At 43.0% G+C, this 26344-nt stretch overlaps 1 protein-coding gene across 2 annotated transcripts in view; it reads left to right on the top strand.

Annotated features, from left to right (window-relative positions):
• The window catches only part of Iqgap2 (IQ motif containing GTPase activating protein 2), a 264536-nt gene that overhangs the window by 145198 nt on the left and 92994 nt on the right, over positions 1-26344 (top strand). For both annotated transcript variants that reach the window (XM_076927203.1, XM_076927202.1), the window contains exons 6-11: positions 9098-9165; positions 10042-10155; positions 11631-11809; positions 13747-13834; positions 18492-18655; positions 21260-21420. In XM_076927203.1, the coding sequence (XP_076783318.1) occupies positions 9098-9165; positions 10042-10155; positions 11631-11809; positions 13747-13834; positions 18492-18655; positions 21260-21420 (774 nt within the window). The remainder of the gene's footprint in view (positions 1-9097; positions 9166-10041; positions 10156-11630; positions 11810-13746; positions 13835-18491; positions 18656-21259; positions 21421-26344) is intronic.

Below are 26344 nucleotides of genomic sequence, written 5' to 3'. Positions count from 1 at the left end.
TCTTCTTCTTGGGCTCTTGTCTCAAGGTAAGTCAGAACCTGGCCAACAGCATCAAGTTAAACTTTACTTGATTTACAAGTCAGCACCGTTCTCATTTCTATGTCTGTGGCTGTCAGGTAGATTTTTTTTCTTTACCGTCTACCCCTCCCTGTTACCCTACAGTGACTCACTCTTTAAGTTTCTCTTGGCCAGTGTTGTACAATACATTGTCCTGTCACGGTGATGTATTAGCCTGACCTGTTAACATTATTAGAAGCCTATGTGTGCCTTTTTCACTTTCTTGAAATTATAGTTGGACTTTCTAGAGGTTTCCCTCTCCTGGGGGACAAGGGAGGGACAGCTGAGTGTTCTTCATGCCGTTGCTGATTTGCCTTCTCAGATCTGCCTCTCGGCTTGTCTGCTCAGTGCACACTGCTCTTGGATTCCCATTCCTTCTGGCTACTTCTGTCATAACCTGCCCTCTGCAGTTCATCCTTACCTTGGGACACTTCCTTTGCTTTAGGGAGACGGTTTTTGGCTAGTTGAAAGTTCCTGATCTTTCATTATTTCCTGTAGTATATGTAGTATAAAAACACGGACTTACCTATGCTCCATAAAGAAAGAACAAAGTACCTCGGCTTTAATGATTCCCCTGTGAAAAAGTGAAACAAAGAATTGTGCATAAACTATTTATCTCCAACAACTCCCCTTTTGTAGACTGTGTGTTATACTCCGTCAATCATTTTGAACTCTGTGCTTAAGCCTGAACCAAGATGACTGTTTTCTTGTCTGTTCATAGCATGGTCTCTCTGTGTCTCTCATGTCATCATGTTAAACTCACAGCCTTCTGAGTACTAGGATTACATTTGTGGGCCACCCTGCCTGTCTAATACCTTCTGCACAGAATAGACAGTCTGAGGTTGATTAGTCAGGGCAGCCCCTTTGTCTCCGTAACGCTGCCCTTGGCTTCTTTTAAAAAAACCCTTGATTGTGGACACACCAGATGTCCTTGCCCTGATTACTGCTTGAAGATATGGAATCAACTACTGTTCAAGAAATGCCTCCAGAATCAGGCGCACATGACTGTTCTAGTTTTTAGCATCCTAAGGGTGCTGGATGCAACTTTTCTTACTGCTCCGTTTGATGGACCATCACAATTCTGCTGCGGTGGAAACCTGTAGGTCTCCCCTGAGTGTAAGCATTACTACTGCACTGAAACTTCTACAGCCTGTTTGGCTCCCTGGTTTTCAAATGTGGTACCAATGCTTAACTGGCATCCACTAGCTAACAAGTGCAGTTTGCTCTCATCACAGAGTTAGAAGTGATGTGTTATCCTGGCTGCAACGGCTGTAGCGAAGTAGGGAGCTGTAGGGCTTGCATTTGCAAGGAAGGTGGTGGTGGGACCACCTCTGGTTGACCAGTTGTTCTAAATCTCCTGACTGCTTTGTAGCGGGCTCCTTTCCCTGGATCTTCCCACAGCTTCATGGCTGCCTGGACCTACAGTGGAGGTGTTAGACATGTTGCCCAGGCATTAATGTAGAACCTGCATTGATTTAACATTCCCTCTCCTAGAGGCCTTTCTCCCAAAGAAACCGATTCACTGAATTTTCCTCTAAAATACCGGGTTGATTGTAATTCTTGCAGTGTACATTTGAATTTACAGATAAGCTCTCTGGAGACAGATCATTGGCCTTAAAGCCAGACTAGAATCCTCAGGTCTTGGAAGGGACATATGGAGATGGCAGTATTGGAGATTAAGGTGAGAAAGGCATTTGCTCCTCTCCGTAGCTTTCAAACTTCTCCTTGTTCAAAACCCTCCACTTGGTCTGAATGCCATGCCTCTCGGCCCACCTGTCTGAATTACTATGAGGCTCTGATGGTCTTACAGAAAGCTAAGCTCTTTGAGCTTGTGAACCATTTGAGGAAACCTACCATAATTCCATGGTTTTCCATTAGTTGAAGCTTAAAGTCCCTTAAAGTTTATCTTTTTTTTATTTTTTCGGGAAGTTTACCTGAATTAATTTGCATATGGAAACCTCTGGGGTTTTTTTTTGCTTTAGGCCAAAATTTTATAAAATAGTATCAGACTTGCACTTACTTTAGCATAGACTGAAATATTTAAAGGGAAAAAAAATGCTGGAACTTGGATACTGGAGGAAACCTGGGAAGTTATTTAAGCCTAGCCATTCACTACACTGAAAGCTCATCTCGGTGCCTTGCTTGGGGCCACAGACCCAGGGCTTGCCTCGTCGTGGCTTTGATTGACAAATTCGAATAGTCCATGGTACAGCCAAAATGAGGTGTTTGCTGTACTATGCAGAAACTTGGGACTGGACCCAGCCCCATCCTGCCTTTGAAGTTGGTGTTTTATCACCACAGAATATTTAACGGATTTATTAAAAGTAATAATAAATTTAAAAACTAATAGTATTTTGTAACTTCCATTTTCACTTCCCAGCCTTCAGCTGATATTATTTATACAACTGCTACCTTATGGGCTAGTGAGAGTTAGTTAGCTCTGGGTGGCCCTTGTGTGCAGGCCTGGATTAGCAACATAAGCATGGTTTACCTTCCAACTCTACCCAGAATGCTTTCTTACATATTGGGCAGTACTGGTAACATCAATGTCACAGCTTGCTCTGAAATACTACTGGCATGCTATGTTAGATGTTAGTCAGTAACCAGTGCATAGCAAGTTCAAAGCAGAGAGCCAGCTACAAGCAGCCCTTGTTCAATGGATTTGTTTTTTTGTTTTGTTTTGTTTTGTTTTGTTTTTTTCTATTAAGTCTCAGTTGCCTATGGCCTCTGTTGTCAGGTAGGAGAGGGCCTCACTGGACTTAAGATGCTTGGGAAAAGAGGCGTTTCGGTGGATGGTTCTTTTCAGCATGAGAGTGATGGAAAAATACAGCTTCCAGATAGGTGTTTCCTCTTTGTACTAATCTACTTGGAAGACCTGTCAATCAGAGATTAGGTAGAAAACTCCCATGGTGGAAGAAGTAATTAATCTTTTTAAAAAACTAATGTGGAATTTCAACGCCAGCGATGATAAATGCAGAAAGTTGAAAATAAATACAATGTTCCTATTCTCTGGATGCAGTGTTTGAGAGGCCATATGCAAGTGAGTTTTCTACCTACTTCATCATTCCAATTTAAGACAATCTCAGGTTTACAGTTAAAAGCCTAAAAGCCGACTTTCCCACTCACCAAGCTAATTTCCCAGCACCACCTTGTGGCGACTCCTAGTTAATCAGGATGTTTGTTCTCTGAAATTTGTCACTATGGAGACATATTGGAGAGTGCACCTTTCTTTATCACGAATGAGGAAAAATCACCACGTTCCCTTAGGAAAGCTTTCCTTTTATGTTGTCAACAGAGCTGTGTTTGAGACCAGGACTGGTTTGGAGCCTCTACTCACGAGGTCCTGCAGTCCTTGACTCCTGAATCACTGGGGCTGCTGATGTTATGTGCCACTTTGTCCAGTTAAAGTTATGTCTGTGATATTCAAACCAGCTTTAATTTAAGAAAAGCATAATATACAGAAGACACATTCAATAAAGTAGCAATTAAATGAGTTAATGAACAAGATATAATATAAAAATAGCTGTATCTAGATCATTTCACACAGCTCTTTGAGTGTTTTTTCACAACTGACAAAATTAATACAATGGTAATTTAAAATTTTGTGCTTACCGTTCGGAAGTTCGTGCGTGTATACTATTAACTATGATCATATCTACCTCCCATCTTCCCCTCCAACTGCCTCCAGAGTCTCCCTAAAAGGCCCCCAACTTTGCGTCTTTGTTTCATTTTGTATTGACAGAGAGACATGTTAGGGAGAATATGGAGGCAGATATATGTATGTATATATATATATATATATATACACATTAGTATATAATATATATTTGTATACATTAGTATGTTATATATACATCATATTATATATATGTATATGTGTGTATATATTAATATATATTAAGTCTAGTTAGTGCTGCCCATATGTGCATGGGTGTAGGCATATCTACTGTAACATCAAAAATCTATTGGTGGACATATCATCAGAGAGAGAGACAGACAGACAGACAGACAGACAGAAGATCCTCTCCTATTCAATACCACTACAGTGCGCAGGGAACATTGAAGACAAAGAGATGGAATGTAAAAGCCAGAAAATGGGCAGAGAGCTGTAAAATTCAGTTTTCTGGCAGGATACGCCTGTCACAGTGGTGAATTCACAGCAGCTGGGGTTCCCTGCATATGACCTGCATAAGACCATCATTTAAAAAAAAAAAAAAAAAAAAAGCTTTTGAAATAAAATCAGAGATGTATGTCACCCAGTGGCCAAAGATGTAAAGCAAGTGGACGTGACAGGATCGAGAAACAAGATGGGCGCAGGCTACAATCAGCAACAACAGGACACACCTGGCTGGAGGCCATCACAGCCTTGGTCTCAGGCAGGTAGACCAGTGCATAGGTTCAAAGCATGGAGTGATCAGCTTGGACAGGCCACGCCTTGGGCTCTGTTCCAAGAGGGGCAAATGATGGTACTGATGGCAGGAGAACATGTCAGTGCCCAAGACAGCTAAAGGCTCGAAGACAGATGGGGGGCGGGGGGAGCCAAGCCGGGTGCACACACCTGTAATCCAAGTACCTGGGAGAGCTTGTCTGAATGACTGTGAACCAAAGTCAAAACTGAGCCACCTAGATGACCCTATCTATACCTCAACAGCAGCTGCCACCAAGAGAGACGGATGTCAGCGGGAGGAGACGGTAACACCAACCTCTTCATCTTTTCCCTTGCTCCCCACAGAGTCCCTGATGCCACAGTCCACAGTGGATGAACCACAAGACCCAAATACTGACAAAAGCCCCAAGCCAAAAGAGATCAGATATTCAAGGAAAACTGACCCCGTGAGGAAAACATCAAGCTTGAGTTGAGGGAGTCCCAGCATCAATAAAACAAATGACTGTATGAGCCTCTGAAGACTCACTGGAGTTACGCGATTCCAGAAATTATTTCTTGGGCACCTAACGTGGCAGAACCAAGGAGAAAATTAAGAAGAGAAAATCTGGTGAAGGAAAGAAATTAGTAAAGTTTGTTACCTAAATTTTTAAGGCAAAATACAAAAATAAAGGCGCAGAATTGAAGTGTCGACCATCTTAGTATTACATGCATAGAGAAATAGAGATAGACCTATATTAGGGATAAAGGTTACTAATTAGCTCAGGTTTGGGGTATGACAGGGTAGCTTTAAAATTAAGTTAAACTAACAGTATTTACGTGGTGCTGTGCCTTAAAGAGACAGCACACTCTATACCTGGGAGAGACATAAAATGTCATATTACTCGATATTCTGTGGCGCCTCCTACTTGTGCTTTGCTGGCATATCTTCTCATTTTCCTCACTAGCTTTCTTTCAGTTTTCTTAGGAGGTGTAACTCCCTGTAGAGGGAGATGGAAGAGATCAGTACTCTGAATGAAACTGACGTGACTACCAGGATGTATTTTTTTTACTACCTTTTCCCATTTCTTAAACGATTATTTGCTTATGTGTCTTTGAAGCTGTGGCAGATCTTCTCAGTTCTGCCTGATTTTGAAGTCCCCAGGGAGGAGCGAGGGGCTGGCATTTCAGTTGTACCGTGAGGTAGGAGTTCCCTTTTCTATTGTTACCCTTCCTTTTGCAATGCAGGGAAGGGAACCAGGGTCTGGTGTGTGATAGGCAAGTGGTTCTGCTCTAAGCACAACACAGCCCACGAGTTCCCTTTTAGAACAGCAATGCTTTCCCCAGGTAACAGTAAATTAAGAAATGCTTCATAAAACAGTAAGGCTTTCTAAATGTCACCACGGTCTCCTCGTGACCTTGTGTGGCATGACCTTCACCATCACAGTTTTCAATGACTGCAAATGGGTTTTGCTCCTTGATAATCTCTCAAGATGTAGACTTTAACCTAAGGGAGGTGTCCTGCCTTCCTGGCTCTGAATTACAAATACATAGCTCTTCACAGCTGGGGTGGGGGTGGTGAGGGGGGAATGTTTACAGTTGAACGTTCTCTTCCTGATAAGAGAAAGACCAGACAGAATTTGACACTAAATTAAAAATTACAATATAATAAAAGTTACCTACCATTTGTTGTTTTGTCCTTTGGTATGGTTTTGAAGGAAAAGGGAGGAAATGAGAGAAAGGTCAATAATCCTTTCCCCAGAATCCTGAAAATGAAAACATTCATTAATAAGTATTTCCTAGAAAAACTCTAAATGAGCAGTACCTGCATAAAAGCTGATTTAGCCTCACCACTGACAAACAGAAAGGCGGACTTAACATGGGATTGCTGTCTCCATGGGATGTTTTCTTCCTGTCTCCTCCTCCCTCTGCTCCTCCCCTCTCTCTTCCCCCCTCCCTCCTCTTCCCTCCCATTCCCTTGCATCTTCGCCCCTTCCTCCCCTTCTGTCTCTTAATTAGGGTTTCATTACTATGGAGAGACACCATGACCATGGCAAGTCTTAGAAAGGAAAACATTTAACTGAGGCTGGCTTACAGTTTCAGAGGGTTCGTCCATGGTCATCATGGCAGAAACGTGGCAGCCTGCAGGCAGACATGGTGCTGGGAGAGCCAAGAGTTCTTGATCTTGATCCAAAGGCGGCAGAAGGACACTGGGTGTAGCCTGAGCATGCATATGTGTGTGTGTGTGTGTATATATATATATATATATATATATATATATATATATATATATATATATGACGTCAAAGCTCTGCCCCCATAGTGACACTTCCTCCAACAAGGTCATACCTTCTAATAGTGTCACTTCCTATGAGCCACACAGTCAAACACATGTCTTTGGGGGCCTCTCCTATTCAAACCACCACACTCTTCCTTCTCCCCTGCTTCTATTTTTGCTAATGACACAATGCTGGGGCTTGAACCTGGGGAGTTAATTCGTTTCAGGGCTGGAAATTAAACCCAGGGTTTTATACTTACTAGGCAAGTTCTCTACAGTGAAGCTACATTCTCAGCCAGAAAATGGTTTTTAAAATACCCTTTAATCACAGAGGACAAATGAATACAATCTTTTCCATTCTTTATTTATTTATTTTATTTTATTTATTTTATTTTTTTTTGAGGCATGGTCTCCCTCACACATGTAGGCCAGGGTGGCCTCCATCTTGAGATCCAGCCGCGTCCATGTCTAAGGGCTGGAGAATTCCTCATGTGCACCACTATACACAGCCATGCAATGCCTTTGTAAGACAGAGTTTGGCAAAACGTATTGAAAGATTTTGTTCTGTGTTTACCTTTTCTAGCTTGGAGTTTTATTTAGAGGGGTTTGTTTAACATGTATCTACAAAGGTCCATGTCTCCGTGTGTGTGTGTGTGTGTGTGTGTGTGTGTGTGTGTGTGTGTGAACCCTCATACATATACACATAATTAGTGCTTAAGTTAAAGTATAGATAGGTAGAAAACAAATTGAACAAAATTTTATGAAGAAATTTAATTTTTAACTCCGAATGATAATTCCCTTATCTTGTTCCTTCCTTCCTTCCCTCCCTCCTTTCTCCCTCCTTTCCTTCTTCCTACCCACCCCTCTCCTCTGCCTCTCTCTCTCTTTCCTTTTTCCATGGTGGGGTCCCACTGTTGTCTCAGCTAGTCTTATATCTCCTGTCCTCAGTCTTTGTTCAGCTGGTTCTGTAGATGTGCCTGACTGTACCCACCTGGGTGGGTTGGTTCTGTAGGTGTGACTGACTGTACCCATCTGGGTGGGTTGGTTCTGTAGGTGCAACTGACTGTACCCACCTAGATGGGTGGTGATTTTCTTTGTAATATTTTAACCATCAATCTTTCATTTTTAGCTGCTGGCATATATTCATATAAATACTTTGTAGAAATTATAATCAAAGAAGTCAGTTTCAATGCAAGCTGCTTATATTGACATCATATATTTAAGAACGTTTATTACCTTTGAGAAAGCTTTATCTTAATTCCTTTATTTGAAAGTTATTGGATTTTATAAACTGCTGAGATCCATCTAACACAGTGTTGGGAGTATTCATATTAAAATGTTCAAGTCATCAAAACCACTCTCAGATCATTTTTTTCATGTATATTCTGATGTAATTTTTTTTTTACTTCCAAATAAAGTTTCGTGGATTTTAAACCTACGAAATGAATAAGGAAGTGAAACCAGGCTTTCTTTTGAATGCTGCCCTGTATTAAAAGTAGGAAGGGTCGGTAGAAATGTGCAACAGAAACCAGCTGGGACTGGAACTGGGTAGAGGCAGCACATACGAAAATCTCTTTGATAGAATTTACATGCCAGCTTCTACACCTTTTGTCAGCTTATGGGTAGCATAGTGGGTGCCGTCATTAATTACCTAAGTGATTAGCTTTTAAATATTCACAATGTAGTCTATGTCTTCTACTTAGCAATATGTGCACACCATAACTGGCTTTTTAATATCATACCATCCATGATAATTTTAGTGGTCTATTGGTCCAGAAATATGAAATCAGATATTTAGGTAAATATCAAAAATTCCATGTTAAACTGTTCTTTCAGACAAATGAGAATCAATCAGATAAGGAATAGCCATAGAAATTGTATCTATTTCCGGCTCTTCCATATTAGCTGTCTTTTTATTATTTTAATTTTAACCTTTCATTTTATGTGTGTGAGTGCTTTGTCTCCATATCTCTGTGGACCATATGCATGCCTTCTGGCCTCTGGAGGCCAGAAGGTCATCATATTCCTTGAGACTGGAGTTACAGATGATTGCAAACCGTTCAGTGGTTGCCGGGAATCGAACTCAGATCCTCTCTAAAAGAGCAGTCAGTGAGTATCCACTGAGTCATCTCTCCAGCCCACTAGCGTTGGTTTTATTTTTCTTATACATGAATGATGGAAGGGTGTTGATCCCTGTGCTTCAGAACACCGGTATTTGGGGTGTTGCCTAGAGTTAGCTCTGGTGGTGCCCACCGGGACTGTGGAACCTTGTGAGGCACTTTAGGCTCTGAGAGCTCTCTTAGATCCTTCTCAGTTGAAAGTATTCTTTCCTCGAATGTACACTCGATATGCACGTAGGATAATAAAGGCTCTGATGGCTTTGCATTTTTGTCTTTCAGTTTGTATCTGTTTAAACTGGGGATTGCGCCCCAGATCCAGGATTTGCTGGGAAAAGTGGATTTCACAGGTACTTCTTTTATCCTTTCTGTCTTCACCGCCTCTACAACCCAGTGATAAGAAAACAGGCAGATGCCTCCTTTCCTTTGATTTTACCGGTTCTCTCCTGCATCTAGACTTTCCTAATGCTAGGACCCAATAGTTCAGTTCCTCATGTTGTGCTGACCCCCCAACCAGAAAATTATTCTCATTGCTACGTTATAACTGCAATTTCACTACTGTTATGAATCTTATTGTAAATATCTGATAAGCCAGGATGTCTGCTATGAGACCCCTGTGAAAGGGCTGTTTGATCTCCAACTCGGTTGTGACCCACAGGTTGAGAACCACCGCTCTATACCAACAAGGGAAAACCTGCCATCTTGGTTTCCTTCCTGGGGCTGTGAGAAAATACCCTGATGAGGGGAACTCAAGAGAAAGGGTTTATTGTAGCTCATGGCCCAAGGGTCAGTCTATCATGGTGGTGTATCCAGGGCATCGGGAGAATGAAGAAGCTGGTCACATTGTGGCCACAGTCAGAGAGGAGCTCGGTGGATCCCTGGTGCCGCCCAGTTCCCTTTATTTATCTGATTAGGATCTCTGTCAGAATGGCGCTACTCACAGTGACCGAGCTTCCCTCCTAGACTACCGTAATCAAGAGCATTTCCCACTGGCAGACACCCATCCCCCAGGTGATTCAGAGTCTACCAAACTGACAATGGATACTGCTCACCATACTGGCCTATCTTGCTTGTGCTCACCTGGACCCCTTCCTCCGGGTTTATGGCACGAAAGACGCTCAGATTGTTTGGAAACGGGTCCACCTTCCCAAGGCAGAAGATCCCCTTCCCTGCCTTCATTTCTGGGGACTTCCTTTGATTTTTTTTGTTTTCTGTTCTCCTTTCAGAGGAGGAGATCAGTAACATGAGGAAAGAGCTGGAGAAGTACGGGATTCAGATGCCAGCTTTCAGCAAAATCGGCGGCATCCTGGCCAATGAACTGTCCGTGGATGAAGCTGCATGTAAGCCGGCCCCAGAGCCATGCTGGCCATCGGCCTGCAACTTGTCCATTTACATTTGCTGACTTAATGACATAAAACAGGATACTTGGAAGATATTTTTTAAAAACCTTAAAGGTTTTGCTTCTTTGGGGTTTTGGTGGTGGTGATGGTGATGGAGATGGTGGTGATGATGATGATTCTGGTTTACTCACCCCCCAAAAAACCGGCTGTAACCAAATGAAGTGACTATAAATAACTTCATGATTTTACTGTCTTCACGACACAAATCTGCCTAGAACTGGATCACCTGGTCCTTTCTCTTCTTATCACTTGCAAGTTCAAAACATCTACCTCTCTTATAGGCAGCATCCGTTAAGATCTGCAGGTGGGCTTACCGACTCCAGCCTCAACACAGGTTTAACCTTTTGGAGCAGAGTAGGCTTAGTTTGCCCATACAGCCAAAGGCTGCTTTCCACCTGATGCCACTTTCCCTGGGCAGAGAATCCTTGTCCTTCTTCTACAGTGTCCCCTTATGAGGCTGGTGACGGCCATGTTTCTTGCAGAAAGTCCAGCAAGTTTCAGGAATGGTCAGCACATTTGCAAGAGTGCAGTGAACACCGAGAACCCTGGCATTTTTGGTCTTAGTATTATTCGAGGGTATTTGTTTGACTTTGGACTTTAACCTTGCGTGTGTGCAATGTGAACGTAGAGATTTTCAGAAGTGATTTTCGCTCTGTAAAACATTTCTCTTACTTGCTGTGCCAGGGTATATTCTTCTGTGACTCTTTCAATGTTGCAAGCTAAATTGTAGATATCTTTTAGAAGCCACTTGTGTTGGGCTGTGTTGCCCTAAGCAGGAAGCAAGGGCTGACTCTGTGCCCTAGTGGATGGCATCACACCTGGTCCATCTCACTGCCTAAACAAATAGGGATTACTTTACAGATGCTGGAATGAAGACTGAGGATAGGCAAGCTTGCAGAGAGATCGGCAGGTGCTCCACCATTTGTCCCGGGTCTCGTCTCTTCTCTTCTCTTCTCTTCTCTTCTCTTCTCTTCTCTTCTCTTCTCTTCTCTTCTCTTCTCTCTCTCTCTCTCTCTCTCTCTCTTTGCTGTACTGTATGTACAGATGTGCATACACATGTGAGTGCATTGCATATAGTGCTGTTCCTCAGCAGCTGTCCACATTGTTTTTAGAGACAAGGTCTTTCACTGGGACCTGAGGCTAGATAATTAGGCTAGGCTAGCTGAGCCAGCTAACCCCAGGGACCCACCTGTGTCCACCTCCCCAGGGTTGGGATTCCAGGCGCATGCCCCAAGTCTGGCTTCTTACACAATGCTGGGAATTCAGCAAGCGCTTGACCAACTGAGCTATCTCCCCACACCTTTTACTTCCTGGAAGCTAAAGAAGCCCGTCAAACTGCTTGAGTTCATGAGGTATCCATGTTGTCAACGTCTTTGGCTGATTAAAAAGAAGTCTCCTTTCTCTTTACCTTTCAGTACATGCCGCCGTCATAGCCATTAACGAGGCTATCGAAAAGGGAGTGGCCAAGCAGACCATTATGACACTAAGAAACCCCAACGCAATGCTAACTTGTGTGGATGACAGCCTCTCACAGGAGTACCAGAAAGAACTCTGGGAAGCCAAAAAGAAAAAAGAGGAAAGCGCAAAACTGAAGGTAGGTACTTAAAGCCTTGGTGATCCATGTACTGATGACATGACTATGAGGTTCTAACACACAAAAAAACTGTTACTAATGTTGACAGCAGTGATTTATGAGTCAACCGGCTGTGGTCTTTCTTGATTTGGGTGGGATTGAAGAGTCAGAAGACCCTAAATTAAGTAGCACAATAATGTATTCTTTCATGACGGACACTGAAGGACTGAATATCCTGTTATAAACTTAGAGACAGCAGCGTCAGGCCATCCTTCTTTGATATCATCTTCATGCTCAATGCCAAGTATGACAACAATAGTTCAACAAGGAGATGCTCAGAAAAGAAGTTTTTCCATGCCTCTCTACATTTTCCCAATCAAACCCATCTTATCTGAAAGTATCCCCTTCACCTAAGGCGAAAACCTGTTGATGCCGATCCTAACTCTAAACCCACCTACTTCTTGGTTCGTCTTGGTCGACAACTTCGCCCACACTGAAACTTGTATTCCACATCAACTCTTCTCTCATTGAGCTCTGAGCTCCGTTACTTCTTTGATGACTTTTCCTTGCCTGGTAGCTTTCGGCATGTCGGCGGCCCACCTACCCAGAGAGGCTCTGCTCCCTGCCTGGTGGAAGTCTTGGCTGTAACAATTCTCAGCATTGACCTCCTGGAGGTCAACTCTTCTTCCTCTTTCTGTTGGAATTCTCCCAAGTCTCACATTGATCTTTTTCTATTCTTCCACTTGTTGATGAGCTAATAGCTCTAAGCGAGCCCCTCGAGCCCCTCCCGAGTCATCCTGTCCACCACCCATGCAGAGTTTGCATTCTGCATCCCTAAGACCTTATATCAACCACCGCGGAGGAATCATTATTTCCTTTGTCACACTGTTCCATGTGCTCCCTTTATGGTTTGAGGGAAGTGCCACCTTACCTTATCTAGAATATCCCCTCTCTCCTGCTCCTTCCAGCTGGAGTCTGTGGCCTCCTCCTACCAACTGGAATCCATTGCCTCTCAGTCTCACAGGCTGGCGTCCAGGATTTCCACAGGACTCTCATAGCCCCTCCCACCTGGATCTCTCTGGTTTCCTATCATCCTCCTCCAACCTAACCCCTCTCTGAAGATGAGGTGGGAAAATTCATGTTTAATTCAGATCCGATATCACCTCACTAAAAACCTGTCTTGATTCTCGTTTTCCTACTCAAGTACAGGGCCAGCTGTGATGGTACACATCTTTAATTCCAGAACTTAGAAGGCAGAGACAGGCTGATCTCTACAAAATCAAAACCAGCCTGGTCTACAGAGTGAGTTCCAGGCCAGATAGTGAGACCCTGTCTCAAAAAATGAAACAAAATACAAGAAAACAATGCAAACAAACAAATTCAATTAAATTCAAGTGCTTAGCTTGGTGTTTGGTTGGCAGTCTCTACAACACACAGACCATCTTTTGTCTAGTGTTGGCATGCACAATAAACTTTGTGCCTTTTTTTTTTTTTTTTTTTAACCAAACCCACCTGACCATAGCCCATTGCTTATTTCTGTTCCTCCTCTGGGTTTGCCTCAGGTTGTTACCACGGTTTAAATTTTTCTTTCTAATCGAGTTTGACTGTATTCCTCTAACTATACTGTAGTCTCTCCTATGCATATTTGTTATCTCCGGGTTTTAACATTGTTAGCCGGACTCAAATGAAATTTCCAGTATTTCCCTGTTTTGCCCCTGTAAGCATGCCATATTGACTGATCCCTTCTAATTGCTCCCTGTTAGAGACTTAGCCTTGTTCATAGAGCAACCCCTCAATGCTGTTGGTCTTTGCACCTCTTGCTGGTTGTCCCTCCTGCAGAGCCCTGCACAGACCAGGTGTCCCACAAGCCGTAAGTCCCCTTTACCTTTTGAGTTTCCTACTTTGGAAACATCGAACTGAAGCTTTCGGGGGAAATCAGTGAAGCTTTTGTTTTGCAGAACAGCTGTATTTCAGAGGAAGAGAGAGACGTGTATGAGGAGCTGCTGACACAGGCAGAAATTCAGAGCAACATCAATACAGTCAACAGTAAGTGATGGAGTTTATGTTGGGAATAGATATTTCTATACGGGGTAAGCTTTTTTTGCCAGAATCTGCAAAATTCCCCACTCCTGCCTTGCAAAACTGCCTTATGTTAAGAGAAGTTAGTCTGTCAACGCTGCTTGTCATCATGATGCAATATCCCACGGTTTCCCAACGAGTCTTCCTCAGTGATATAGTTGCTGGTCCACACACCTCTCAAAGTGTCTAGAAACTGCTTCATTCCTGCCTTCCTGTGGCGTATGCCATTTTAGATCTGTCCCTTGTAGGACTGACACAGTTATTTAGCAAAAGATTGCAACTTAACAAAAAGTGATTCCTTGTTCTTGATTGTGTGATCGTGTTCCACTGCAATTTTACAAGATATGATATTACAAGCAGTTCTGCTTTTTGTTCATTCACGGGTTTTTGTTTATAGGCTTTTTCTTCTTTTCTTTTCTTTTTTTTTTCCTTTCTTTTTCCCAGCTTATATGGCTTTACCGCAACCGAATGAGACTACTGGGCGCAGGGGAGAAGGGCAAAATCCAGTGACATGATAGCAAGTTTGGGTCTATGCACCTGAGCCTGTGTGGCGGTTACATAGTTCAGTTCCTCTCCGCACCCTATTCAGTTGGGTGACTTGTGTTCTTGTTTCTTTTCCATTCTGTGGTAAAACGCTTTGACCAAATGTAACTTACAACTTACGGGTGGAAAGGATTCATTTGACTCATCCTTACAGGTCACGGTCTGTCACCGAGGGGAGTCAAAGTGGGAAACACTTTGTTATTGCAAAGTGTCAGGGGTTTTATTGCTGCAGCAGAACACCATGACCAAAAAGCAAGCTGGGTAGGAGTTTATTTGACTTACACTTCTGTATTGCTGTTCATTGAAGGAAGTCAGGATGAAGACAGGAACTCAAGCAGGGCAGGAACCTGAAGACAGGAGCTGATACAGAGGCCATGGAGTGGCACTCGCTGTTTACTGGCTTGCTTCCCCTGGCTTCCTCAGCCTGCTTTCTTATGGAGCCCAGGACCAGCAGCCTAGGGATGGCACCGCCCACAATGGGCTGGAACCTCCTCCCTAAATCACTAATTTAAAAAATGCCTTACAGCTGGATCTTATAGACATTTTCTCAACTAAGGTTCCCTCTTCAGATAACTCTAGTTTGTGTGTCAAGCTGACATAAGACTAGCTAGCCAGCACAAGCTACTAGTTTCTACTAGAAGCAAAGCCATGAAGAAGTTCTGCTTGCTAGCTCAATTAAAGGCTTGTACTTAGAAAGCTTAGCTTGCTTTCTGGTACAGGACCACCTACCCAAGGAAGGGCACCACCTAATGTGGGCTGGACCCTCCTATATCCATAATAATCAAGAGAGTCCCTGGTGGTCACGATTATAGTACAGTCTTATCTAGGCATTCCTTCAAAAGAGAATCCCTTCTCAGGTGTTCTAGGCTGTTTCAACTTGATAGTTAAAGCTAACTGGACCAGACTGTAAAAAACAGAAAACTCAGGTAGATAAAAATGCTCAAATGTGAATTTAGAGCCATCAATCTTTAGTCTTGTCCTCTCTCTAGTAAAAGTTATCTTTATTTGAACATCTGAAGAGGCATTCAGCAATCCTATTTGATATGTATTTTCCCTATATTAATATACATAGCCCATATTTTCCCCAAACTCTTCATACATGAAAGACCACTGGACCCATTTAACGGATCACATGAACTTGTACTAAGTTTAATATTAGAGTGTCTGCCAAGCAGGGCAGTCTGAAAATTGCCTTCTATGTCACTGCCTAGATGGACTGACTGAGAGGTCCACTCCTACCTGAGTTATTGGAGAGTCTAGTTCTGCAGGTACCAAGGATGTCAATGCAGATCAATTCATGCCAGTGTCCGGCAGAACATCTGAGCTTGAGAATTTAGCTCACACAAAGCTCATGAGAGCTCACTGCTACTGTGTTTGCATTGACATCTTACAAATTTCGGGCGCATGCTTGTGTTCTTTTGCTACCTGTTTAGTATTCTGAAGATGGACGGCTTCGGGACATATCACAATTGCGAGCCTTCCTTTTGGAGTTATCTCTTTTGCCAAGTGAATCCCAAGAATAAAAAAGAAACCGTGATGATAGGCGAAGCCCAGCTTCAGGGTTTTCTTCCTGCTTCTTGTGAGGGTTGAGATTTTCATTATCCTTGGCAGAAATGCATTGCAGGAAGGAATTAATACTGCCAGTGAGACATCTGAGTTCCATAAGCTTCAAGAGGAAGCCGTCTCATAGACTTGGAAATGTTTGTAACTTAAGCCAGCCTTCTTTTTTGTGTTTAATAAAATTCTCTATAAATAACTACTTGATACCCAATGACCTAACTTCCTGACCACAGATTTTTACCAAATCAGCTATACTTTCATTTCTATTTTAAAATACCGGGCAATGGGTGATTTGTACCATCAGCACAAGCTGAAATTGGTAAGGATTCTGTCTTGTTTGTTGGCTTGGGTCTTCTGAAATTTTCTTCTCTTCTGGAAAAAGTAGTCCAACGGAACTGCAAGTCATGTAGTCAATGGTATGATGGTGGACTATTAGAGCACTTTCAAATCTTCAGGTAAAGTATAGGAACGCCTACAAGCTCATCCCAACCTTGAAGGTTATTACATTCATGCAGAAGCATTTGCAGTCACAGAGGCCGGTTGATGGCCTTGGGAGATGCTTTGGTGCGTAGGTCAGTGGCCCCCTCCTCAGAGACTTCAGTTGTGTTTGCATTGCTTCCAGGCTTGTCACAGGCCTTCTATGTGGTATATTATGTCAACATTAGGACTGGGAGTTTTGTTCATGCAGAATGAAAAAAAAAAAAGACAATTTTGATGGGTTGGGAAAAAAAAAACAGGAAAAAGAAGGATTTTTTTTTTATAATTTATATTTTATTTATGTCTAAATGTTTTTCCTATGTGTATGTGCGTATACCACATGGCGTGTCTGGTGTTCACAGAGATCAAAAGAAGACAATAGCTCCCCTGGAACTAGTGTTGTTTGTGGTTGTTAGCTCCCATACAAATGCTGGAAACCAAACCCCCATCCCTCTGGACGAACAGCAAAGGCTCCTAAGCCCTGAGCCATCTCTCCAGCCCCAAGGAAAAATACTTTTAAGGACACTTTAAGGACATGATTTTCTAGAATATATTTATAAAAATTATTTACTACCCATACCAACCTGCATCTAAAAAGTTCTCAGAGGTGAAGAAAATCCTGCCAGGGTAACCCCAAGTAATCCTACATGCAGCTGGGAGGCTTCAAAATCCTAACAAAACAGGACATAGCACAAACGCTAGCCTGACTTTTGGGGATTCTTTCTTTTGCCAAGTGAATTCTAAGAATAAAAGAAAAAATGTTTGGGCTGTACGGATTCTTTCTGCTAACCGTAGTGTACATTTTGGGGGTAGGGGTTCCATGAGTCATGTTTCCTGCTATTAAGTGATATTTCTCAGTAGAAAGTTCCAGGGAAGCTCTTTGCGAGGCAAATTGTCCTCCTGTCACAAAGGGTCATCTGGCCATGGCATTAGGAAGACAGACTAGGGCATGTCTGTACTCCCAATACCAGATGCCTTCCTTTAGAAGGCAAATCTTGTTAGCTCTGTCAGGTTTTTCTTGACCTGGGACATCATTTTTTATTCCCCCTATTGGGTCAGCAGTTGGGCTTCTGTGTTCTGAAAACTCTGCCAGCGCCTTCCCCTGTGCTGAAGCTCTTGTCACCTGAATGTTACAACTGATAGAGGGATTAGGCATTTAGGGTTGTTTCAGATAATAGAGCAGAAGGATATCAAATTCTGCTGTGGGATTACGATGTATGGATCCACTGGGAGGTTACAGCCTCAGGACAAGGCTTGCTCCTGGTCTTCATGTTCCTTAATGATCTCCTGTACTGTGGAAAACAGCACAGAGTAAACATGCAGAACACTGTGTTCCAGCTTTACCTGTAACTGAGATTCTCAAAATGGGGAATCCTCAGGACACAGGTACTTTGTCCTCATCATAGGTGAGGTGAGAAAAGAGCCATTCCTGAAAGAAAAGTTTTGGGGGTGTGATCGGAGAGATGGCTTAGTGGGTAAAGTACTTGCCTTAGACGTGTGAAGACTTGAGTTCAAATCCCCAGAGCCCATGTGTAAGAGATGGATGAGACGGCACACATCTACAACCCCACTGTTCTTATGGGGGTGGGGGGTAAGAAGCAGAAAGACAAGCAAAGCCCCAGAAGCCTCTGGGCCAGCTGGGAGTAAGTGGCAGTTAATGACTAAAGAGACCCTGTCTCAAAGATGGAAGAAAGTAAAGAGTGACATCTGAGGTTGTCCTCTGAGTTCCACATTGTGCCCACACACCGGCACATGTGCGCGCACGCGCGCACACACACACACAGGCTTTTGTAGGGATATCACGCTGGCAAGAATGATCCAGAACTCAAGGTCTATTGGTGCTGTGGTTCTCTCCTGAACTAGCCCCAGGCATTTGAGTGACTTGAATCACTGAACTGACTTCCAAAGCTTTGCCCCCTTCCATAGCTTTTCAGAATTTGTGGAAATTGACTGCCTTACATCAGGACCTTGGGAAGAGGGCCTGGCTGGGCAGGCCAGCAGAGGAACGCACACATTCTCACTTTGAATGCCCCCTACCCTCCAGGGATGGCTGCTGTGGACCACATCAATGCTATCCTTCGGGAAGGGGACCCCGAGAACACACTGCTTGCGTTGAAGAAACCGGAAGCCCAGTTGCCAGCTGTCTATCCGTTTGCTGCTGTTATGTACCAAAACGAGCTCTTCAACCTCCAGAAACAGAACACATCGGTGAGGCACAGCTGTGTGTACACTCTTACCAAGTCCCAGCAAGAAGGAAGGCTGTTAAGAGAAGGGGAGAGTCAGGGTCAGGGCTACGGTGTCTCCAGCTGGTACACAGACCCAGCCTCAGTGGCCCCTGGTGCCAATCCCAGGGTTCAGTTTCCCTTTAACTCTTTTGTTTAGTCCAAGAAGAAAATGATGAAGACATAGCCAGTCCAGGGGTAATATGCACAGACACACATGAGAACAGGCTATTGCTATTTTCTCTGTGTATGTGTTTGGGCTGAAAAGGGGCTCCAAACTCATGCTGTTCTCAAAGTCTGTTCTAAGCACCCATGTCAGGCAGCTCATAACCGCCTGAATTCTAGCTTCAGAGAGACCCAATGCCTCAGGCCTCCAAGGGAAGGATGCTTGCAGACACATATTCACATAGAGACCCACACAGAGATACATAATCAAAAGTAACGTGGAATAATTTTGACTCTATTGAAATGTGCTTTAAATCAGCATTTCTAGAAATCTGCAGCTATGAACATTAGCAACATGGCTTTGATTTTTGTAAATTTTTTGATCCTTAGTGTGTTAAAAGTATTAAACAGTCATTTTCATAGACGTTATCTAACAGAATGTTTTACTCAAAGTCTGTGAGCAGCAGAGAGGGGCAAAATGAAATACACTGGAAGCAAGGTCAAAAATTTCATCGAGAAGAGCTGACGTTGTAGAGAGGGGAGGTGTTATTGAATATGGAGTCCTTTGAAGTGTTTACCAGATGGTCAGAGAGCGCTAATTCTTAGCACATATCTCTCAGAATAATTTCCTCTAGGTTAGATGATTGCCTGGCTTGCAGGAAGCCAGCATCATTCCCTTTCCCCCAAAATAAAAAAAAAAAAAAAATTAGAAGTTAAATGTAAAGATAATTTTTAAAATTCAAAGTTCTGGACTGGGGAGACGATAGCTCAGCGTTTAAGAACACATGCTGCTCTCCCAGAGAACCCAGGTTCAATTCCCAGTACCTAAATGGTGGCTCACAGTCATCTGTAACCCCAGTCTAGGGCATCAGACCTCCTCTGGCACAATGCACGCATGCAGTGCACAAACATACATGCAAGCCAAACACACATACATGTAAAATAAATAAGTAAGGTTTCTAATTCTTTTGTTGTTTCAAGACAGGGTCTCCCTATGTTACCTTGGTTGTCACAGTTATAAATTTCCTAGCAATTCTGAGAATTGAACTCAGGTCCTCTGGCAGAGCAGAAAGAACTCTTAGCTGTTGAGCTGCCTCTCCAGTCCCTGGATTAGAGGATTCGTTGGTTCATTCTTATCAAGACCTCCCTCGCTTTCACATACATTTTCTACATAGAAATAAGTACTTTGTAGTAAAAGGAAAAACGTATTTTTTTTAAGCATCATTCCTGGGTCCTTTTACTCCTCTCTCACTTCTAGATTTGAAGCCCAGACACCCAGGTCACACACAAACTCTGCCATGGACTGGTGCCATCCCTGCGGGGGCGGCCATGTCCTTGCTTCCCATTTTCATGCCCTTTTGTGTTCACCTTTGAGAGGTGTGAATGGTGCATTGGAAGAGAGAGGGGAAGGACGGAAGCATCGCTGTAATCTTGTAGTCAGTCTGACAGCGTCATCCTGAGGCAAATTTATAGTCAATATGTGTCATTTAGATAAAATGCCCCTTTGGTTGCTACAGTTTCCTGTTTGCTATAAAACACAAAACGGTGCTTTATCATGCCGAAATCAGTTTGTTTTAAGATGTTCTGTGGCGATCCAGAAAGCTATAATGTGTATGTTAATATGAGTATACTTTGCATACACAGTATTCTAAATACAGTGTTTTATATCCAGTTTTTAAAGTAACTTTTTAAGTTGCCTCCCTTCAATATAACAAAAGAACTATCCCTTTTGAAACTGATTAAAATGATATAAAATGATCAAAGTACTGAATGGGAGAAAGTACTGAAAGAAAAAGGTGCTCTGAAAACTAACACATTTATGAATTTTCAAATACGTTTATGAATATCTAAATTTGGAGGCTCTTCCTTGCTTTACCAAAAAGGGGGGAAAAAAGCAAGCTTTACCTTAAATTACATCAAATATCTAAATCTTATACCACATTTTAAAGTTTCCACCCAATTTATAAAACCAAAATTAGTTTTTGGGGGGGTTAGGATCAACTTCCTCAGCTTACAGATCGTGTTTGTTTTTCTAGATTTAATAACGTTTAAGTAAAAGGTCTTCTTTCCTGGGCCCAGTTTCCAATCATTAGCTGTACTGAGATCGTAACTGGACCTCTCAGCCTGTTTTGTCTAACTAGTGGCTTAATTACCAGGTTAGATGGAGCCTGGTAGGCAGCCAGGACCACTGGGAGTAGAGATTAGCCATGGGATACAATATTTGTGACATTGTAACTGTAGGTTATACATAACACAGCCCCCAAAACAATAATCTAAGGGAACCTAGGAGCCATTTACCTGGCTTTCCTGAAAGCCACTGAAGAGCAGGTGGGCACACTCATTGTCCTATGCATCCCGTGTCCAGAGCACATGTGTGCAGTGCATGTGATTCTGGGAGCTCACTTTGCCCTGTGTTTGCCAACAGAACTACCTGGCCCACGAGGAGCTCCTGATTGCCGTGGAGATGCTGTCTGCCGTTGCTCTGCTAAACCAGGCCTTGGAGAGCAGTGACCTCGTGGCTGTGCAGAACCAACTCAGAAGTCCCACCATAGGCTTCAACAATCTGGATGAGGCACATGTGGACCGGTAAGGAGCACTTCCTGACCACTCTTTTAGGGTGGAAAAAAAAAAAAAAATGTGCTTCGCCAATCCCTCCCCCACCCCCATTAAGGACTCCCTTAAGGGAAAAGTCCACTTAACCTGCTTGCATTTTCTCAAGAGTGGTCTGCTCTGCCATAAGAGGCCTTCTTTATCATCCTTTCCTAGGGACAAAATTATCATCTTATATTAACTGACTTTATCCTAAGTTAATACCTAGAGGAGCTGTTAAAAGTACACCTTCCTGAATAGGGGAAGAATTGCAAGCCCAAAGGGGATAGGAACTCCACAGGAAGACCAGCAGTCAACTAACCTGGACCCTTGAGGATCTCAGAGTCTGAATTACCAACCAAAGAGGCCTCCCTGCTCATGTATATGTATCAGATGTGCAGCTTGGTCTTCATGTGGGTTCAGAACAACTGGAATGGGGGCTATCCCAAAAGCTGTCCCCTGTACGTTGGAGTATGTTCTACTAGCTGGGCTGCCTTGTGTGGCCTTAGTGGGAGAAGAAGCACCTACCCTTAAAGTGCCAAGGTGGGGAGGGTGGATACCCAGGAGGGCCCACCTGCTCAGAGGAGAGTTATAGGAGGGGAATAGTGAGTGAGATGTAAAGTGAATAAGTAAAAAAATTAAATTTAAAAAAAAAAAAGAAAAGAAAAGAAAATACACCTTCCTTCCGGCTTCTTTAGGAGAGTTAGAAGTAGCTATATATACAATGTATCCATTTTATTGACAAGAAAACTTCTAAGGTTATGGACCTTAAGTGGGGCCCCAAAATCCCTCCTCTGATTGTTGGACCAAAAGAGCCTTGTAAACACCATGGATCTATACATATCTCATCAGTTTGAGAGCTCTCCTTTCGGGTTCCTGACAACTGATTTACTAGTCATGCGGACCACTGCAATGGATCTAGAGAGAGAACTAAGGCTGGAATTAAAAGACAAACGAGAGATTTGTCTCTCCTTTTTGCTTCCGGGTTCTGAGCTCAGGGCCTTAGCACACATACAAAGCACTCAGCCCTGGAATGAGAGATCAGATAGGACAAAGGAAATGAGTGGCCCCTGAATTGCTGTGACCACCAGGGGGAGATGTCTACCCAGATCTTGATGGAAATTTAGCCCGTGATTCTAAACTGGCTCCACTGTATCTGATGGTAGAGCAGCATCCGAGCACAGTTGCAGATAAGGAAAGGGAGAGAGTTCTTAGACTCTGAGGAAGTGGTATCAAATCACTTGAGCATGTACAAAATGGCGGAAAAGAAGCGGAGGGACCACGGAGTTGCCTTTTTAGTCTTCTGAAGAACCCCTCCCTCTTGTTCTCCTTGAACAAAACCTCCTGCTCTCATACAGCCCCCAGCATGTATTTCCCAGCCAGTGACTTCTCCCTCCGCTGCTCCTGTCAGTCCCATCACACTCTGCTCCAAGCTTAGAAATCTCAGTCTGTTATCAAGTTTTCTTCTGCCCTTGGGCAGCACCCTCAGGCTGTGAGGGACCTGCTCATGTCCGTGCCCACTGTGCCCAGCTGATGTCTCTCTCCAGGGACCACCCTCAGAGCTGTGGTGTCTCTCTCTCTATGCAGTAGCAGCCACAGTACAGTGAAGCTCTCTCTCCTCTTCTCCTCCAGTCGTCAGTCACACTACTCTAAACAAACTCTGAGCCCTCCTGATGCTGGAGTAGGAGGCAAGGCTGCCCACCCCTTGGAGAAGGTTTAAATCTAACAGTGACCCTTGGCAAAGCAGTTGTCACACATACCAGGCCGCCTGCCCTCTGACTGACGGTCATTTCATCCACTCCAGACATTCAATCTTTTGGTCAAAGTTGCCTCTACTTTCCTGGACTTTTTTCTGCTCTCCTTTTAAGACCTTTTGGAATTTGTGTCTTTTTACCATTCTGCATGCTTGTGGAGGTAGACGCTACCTCCTAAGGGCCTTCACTTGAGGGGCCTGTGGAGTCCTATGGGCTTCTTCCTAAAACTTTTCCCTTTGACTCACTGGTGTACATTTCCACAGAGACCATGGGTGTTGTCTATGCCGATCCTTAAGGTTTCCTACAGAGCCATCACCTAGATTTTTATTAAGTCCATAAGAGGCCCAGAAAGGCGTCATAGTTTCTTAAAGAATAGTCTTTGTCTCTGAGGAAAGCTACCCAGTACAAATCGCCATTGGTCCCTGCTATTGGTGCTACTTGTTAGATATCATTAATGTAACTTCTTTGTGACTTTGTAAGGCAAAATTCTCAAGCATAATCCTTGGCCAATTTTGGCCTACTGTGGGTCGGCCTCAGTTGGAGGCCGTCATTTGTCAACACTGCTTCCTGTTTTGAAGAACTTTTCTTTCTTAAGCTACATTGTATAAAAGACACTTTAGTGTCACCTGGAAGCATAAAGAACTTTGAGGAATTTTGTCACCTCCAGGGAGACAGACTTATAGGCTCACTGGAGTATTTTTTTTAACTTCCTCTGCTAACAGGTGTCAAGGTCTACAGTCAAAAGCCATAGGTGAATCATGTACCTAAAAGATTGCTCTTTGTTTCCCTGGTAACAAAAGATGAAACAGTACAGATGCTTGAGTTTCTTTTGACCTACTGGTTCATATTGACTGTATAATTTTCAATGGTAAAATTGACTCTTAAAAAAATATGAGAGTTTCATAGTAACATATGGTAAAATTTCCCTCAATTTAAAATAAAAACTAATCAAAACAGTTGGCCAGAATCAACCTGAAGTTGCACCCAGTGAGGAGGGTCAGAGGTCAGAAATGAGGTCTCAGTGCCTGGCAAGGAGAGGACAATGAAAGTCAAAGGTTTTGAGTTAGTCCCATGAGACTCTTAGAGAAATGGACAGGTGACAAATGAATCTAGACTATTCTATTCAACACCTGTGTTGCGATGCTGAGAAAGCATATCACAGATATCTGAGCTGTCCATCAAGGCTTTTGGAAACGTATGTTCATGACATTTGAACTCTTGGTGGGCATGATAGCGCATGTTGCAAATCTCAGTTGCTCAGGAACTCTGGGCAGTAAAGTCACAGGCTACCTGGGCTTACTTACCAAGTTTGAAGCCAGCAAGGCAACTTAGTAAGACCCTGTCTCAATATAAAAATAAAAGAGGCCTTGGGTTATAACTCAGTGGCTGAATGCTTGCCCAGGATGCTCAAGAATTTGGGTTCAATTAAGAGAAATTTGAAGGGAAGAGAAAAGGAGAGTCATTTCGTGTAGTTGAGGATTTAATTTTGCTTGAATTAGATATGAGATTGGATTGTGAGGAGCTTTGATTACAGTGAACATTTCATGAACATAAAAAAAAAAAAAAATACTTTGAATAAAAAGCCACTAGTGTGGGGTGTTTGCTGCTCTAGAGGCAGCAGGACCTGAGGCAGACTAAAGTCTACTGCAGTAGCCAACTTTATTCAGAGCATCAGACAGTTTATACTCTGCGGCTGAAGAGAGGTCACCTGAGTAAAGGACTCATGATTGCAAGTGTGTACAATGACAAGGACGGTCTGCATGTGTCAAAACATGTTTTTCCATGGAGACATGTAAACAAATAACCATATCCAGTTGTAATTAATAATCTAAAGTAAACTCACTCTTATCCGCCATACCTGGAAGGAATAATTTTGGTTGTTTGAAGAAAATGGGGTCACAAGACTGTTGTCTTGGTTTCTTAAGAGTTTTCTCACAAGCACTCAGAATTCTCCTCATACAACTTCATGCTTGGACCCTGTTTCAACAGTGAGCTGGGGAGATGCTTAGCATTAAGACGGCATACTGCTCTCCCAGTTCATTTCTCAGCACCGACATTAAGTAGCTCACAACTGAAACAGGGAGTGACTGGGACCCACTGGGACCCACTGGGACCCAGTAATTCACTCCTGGCCCAGGGCACTGGTTCCTTCTGGTCTGGGCCCGAGCACTGAGCAGATCTTGGGCCTCAGCTCTAACCCTAGCAGCAACACTCACCCCAAACAGTTCTGACACAACCAAGATAATAGGAAAGACAGGCTCCAGTCAGAGACGGCGCAGGTAGCACTAAGGAGATCCAGATGGTAAAAGGCAAGCGCAAGAGCATAAGCATCAGCAACCCAGGGTACTTGGCATCATCAGAACCTAGTTCTCCCACATAAGGAAGTCCTGAATTCCCCATATCACTAGGAAAGCAAGATTCAGATTTAAAATCACTTCTAATGATGATGATAGAGGACTTTAAGAAGGACATAAATAACACTCTCAAAGAAATTGAGGAGAACACAGGTAAACAGGTAGAAGCCCTTAAAGAGGAAACACAAAAAAGCCCTTAAAGAATAAAAAAAAAAAAAAAAAAAAAAAAAAAAAAAAAAAAAAAAAAAAACCCACAACCAAACAGGTGAAGAAATTGAAAAAATGATCCAGGACATAAAAATGGAAGTAGAAACAATAAAGAAATCACAAAGGGAGACTACCCTGGAGATAGAAAACCTAGGAAAGAAATCAGGAGTCATAGACGCAAGCATCACCAACAGAATACAAGAGATAGGAGAGAGAATCTCAGGTGCAGAAGATACCGTAGAAAACATTGACACAACTGTCAAAGTAGCTCACAATTGCCTGTCTCTGCTTCCATGGCAATCCAATGCCTGTGGCCTCCCTGGACAGGCACATATCCACACAGAAACCCACGCACACACATAATTTTAAAATAAAATACATCTGAAAAAAGAAAACTATCTATGCTATACAAGTCAGTCTAACATGAGCTAACAGCTGTACACGACAATTTTACCCACTTGTCTGCTCTTTGTCCAACCTCAGGATATTGTTATTGAATAATGGGGGTCACAACCTGTGTCCCAAGTTAGGCCTGACAACCTGTCCTCAACAAGTCAATTAAAAGATCCAAGTTAAAAGCAAAGAACAGAAAAGAAGAGTTATTCA

Source organism: Arvicanthis niloticus, chromosome 29, assembly GCF_011762505.2.
Source record: "Arvicanthis niloticus isolate mArvNil1 chromosome 29, mArvNil1.pat.X, whole genome shotgun sequence".
NCBI classification, from domain to species: Eukaryota; Metazoa; Chordata; class Mammalia; order Rodentia; family Muridae; genus Arvicanthis; species Arvicanthis niloticus.
This window is presented reverse-complemented; position numbering and strand designations above follow the sequence as displayed.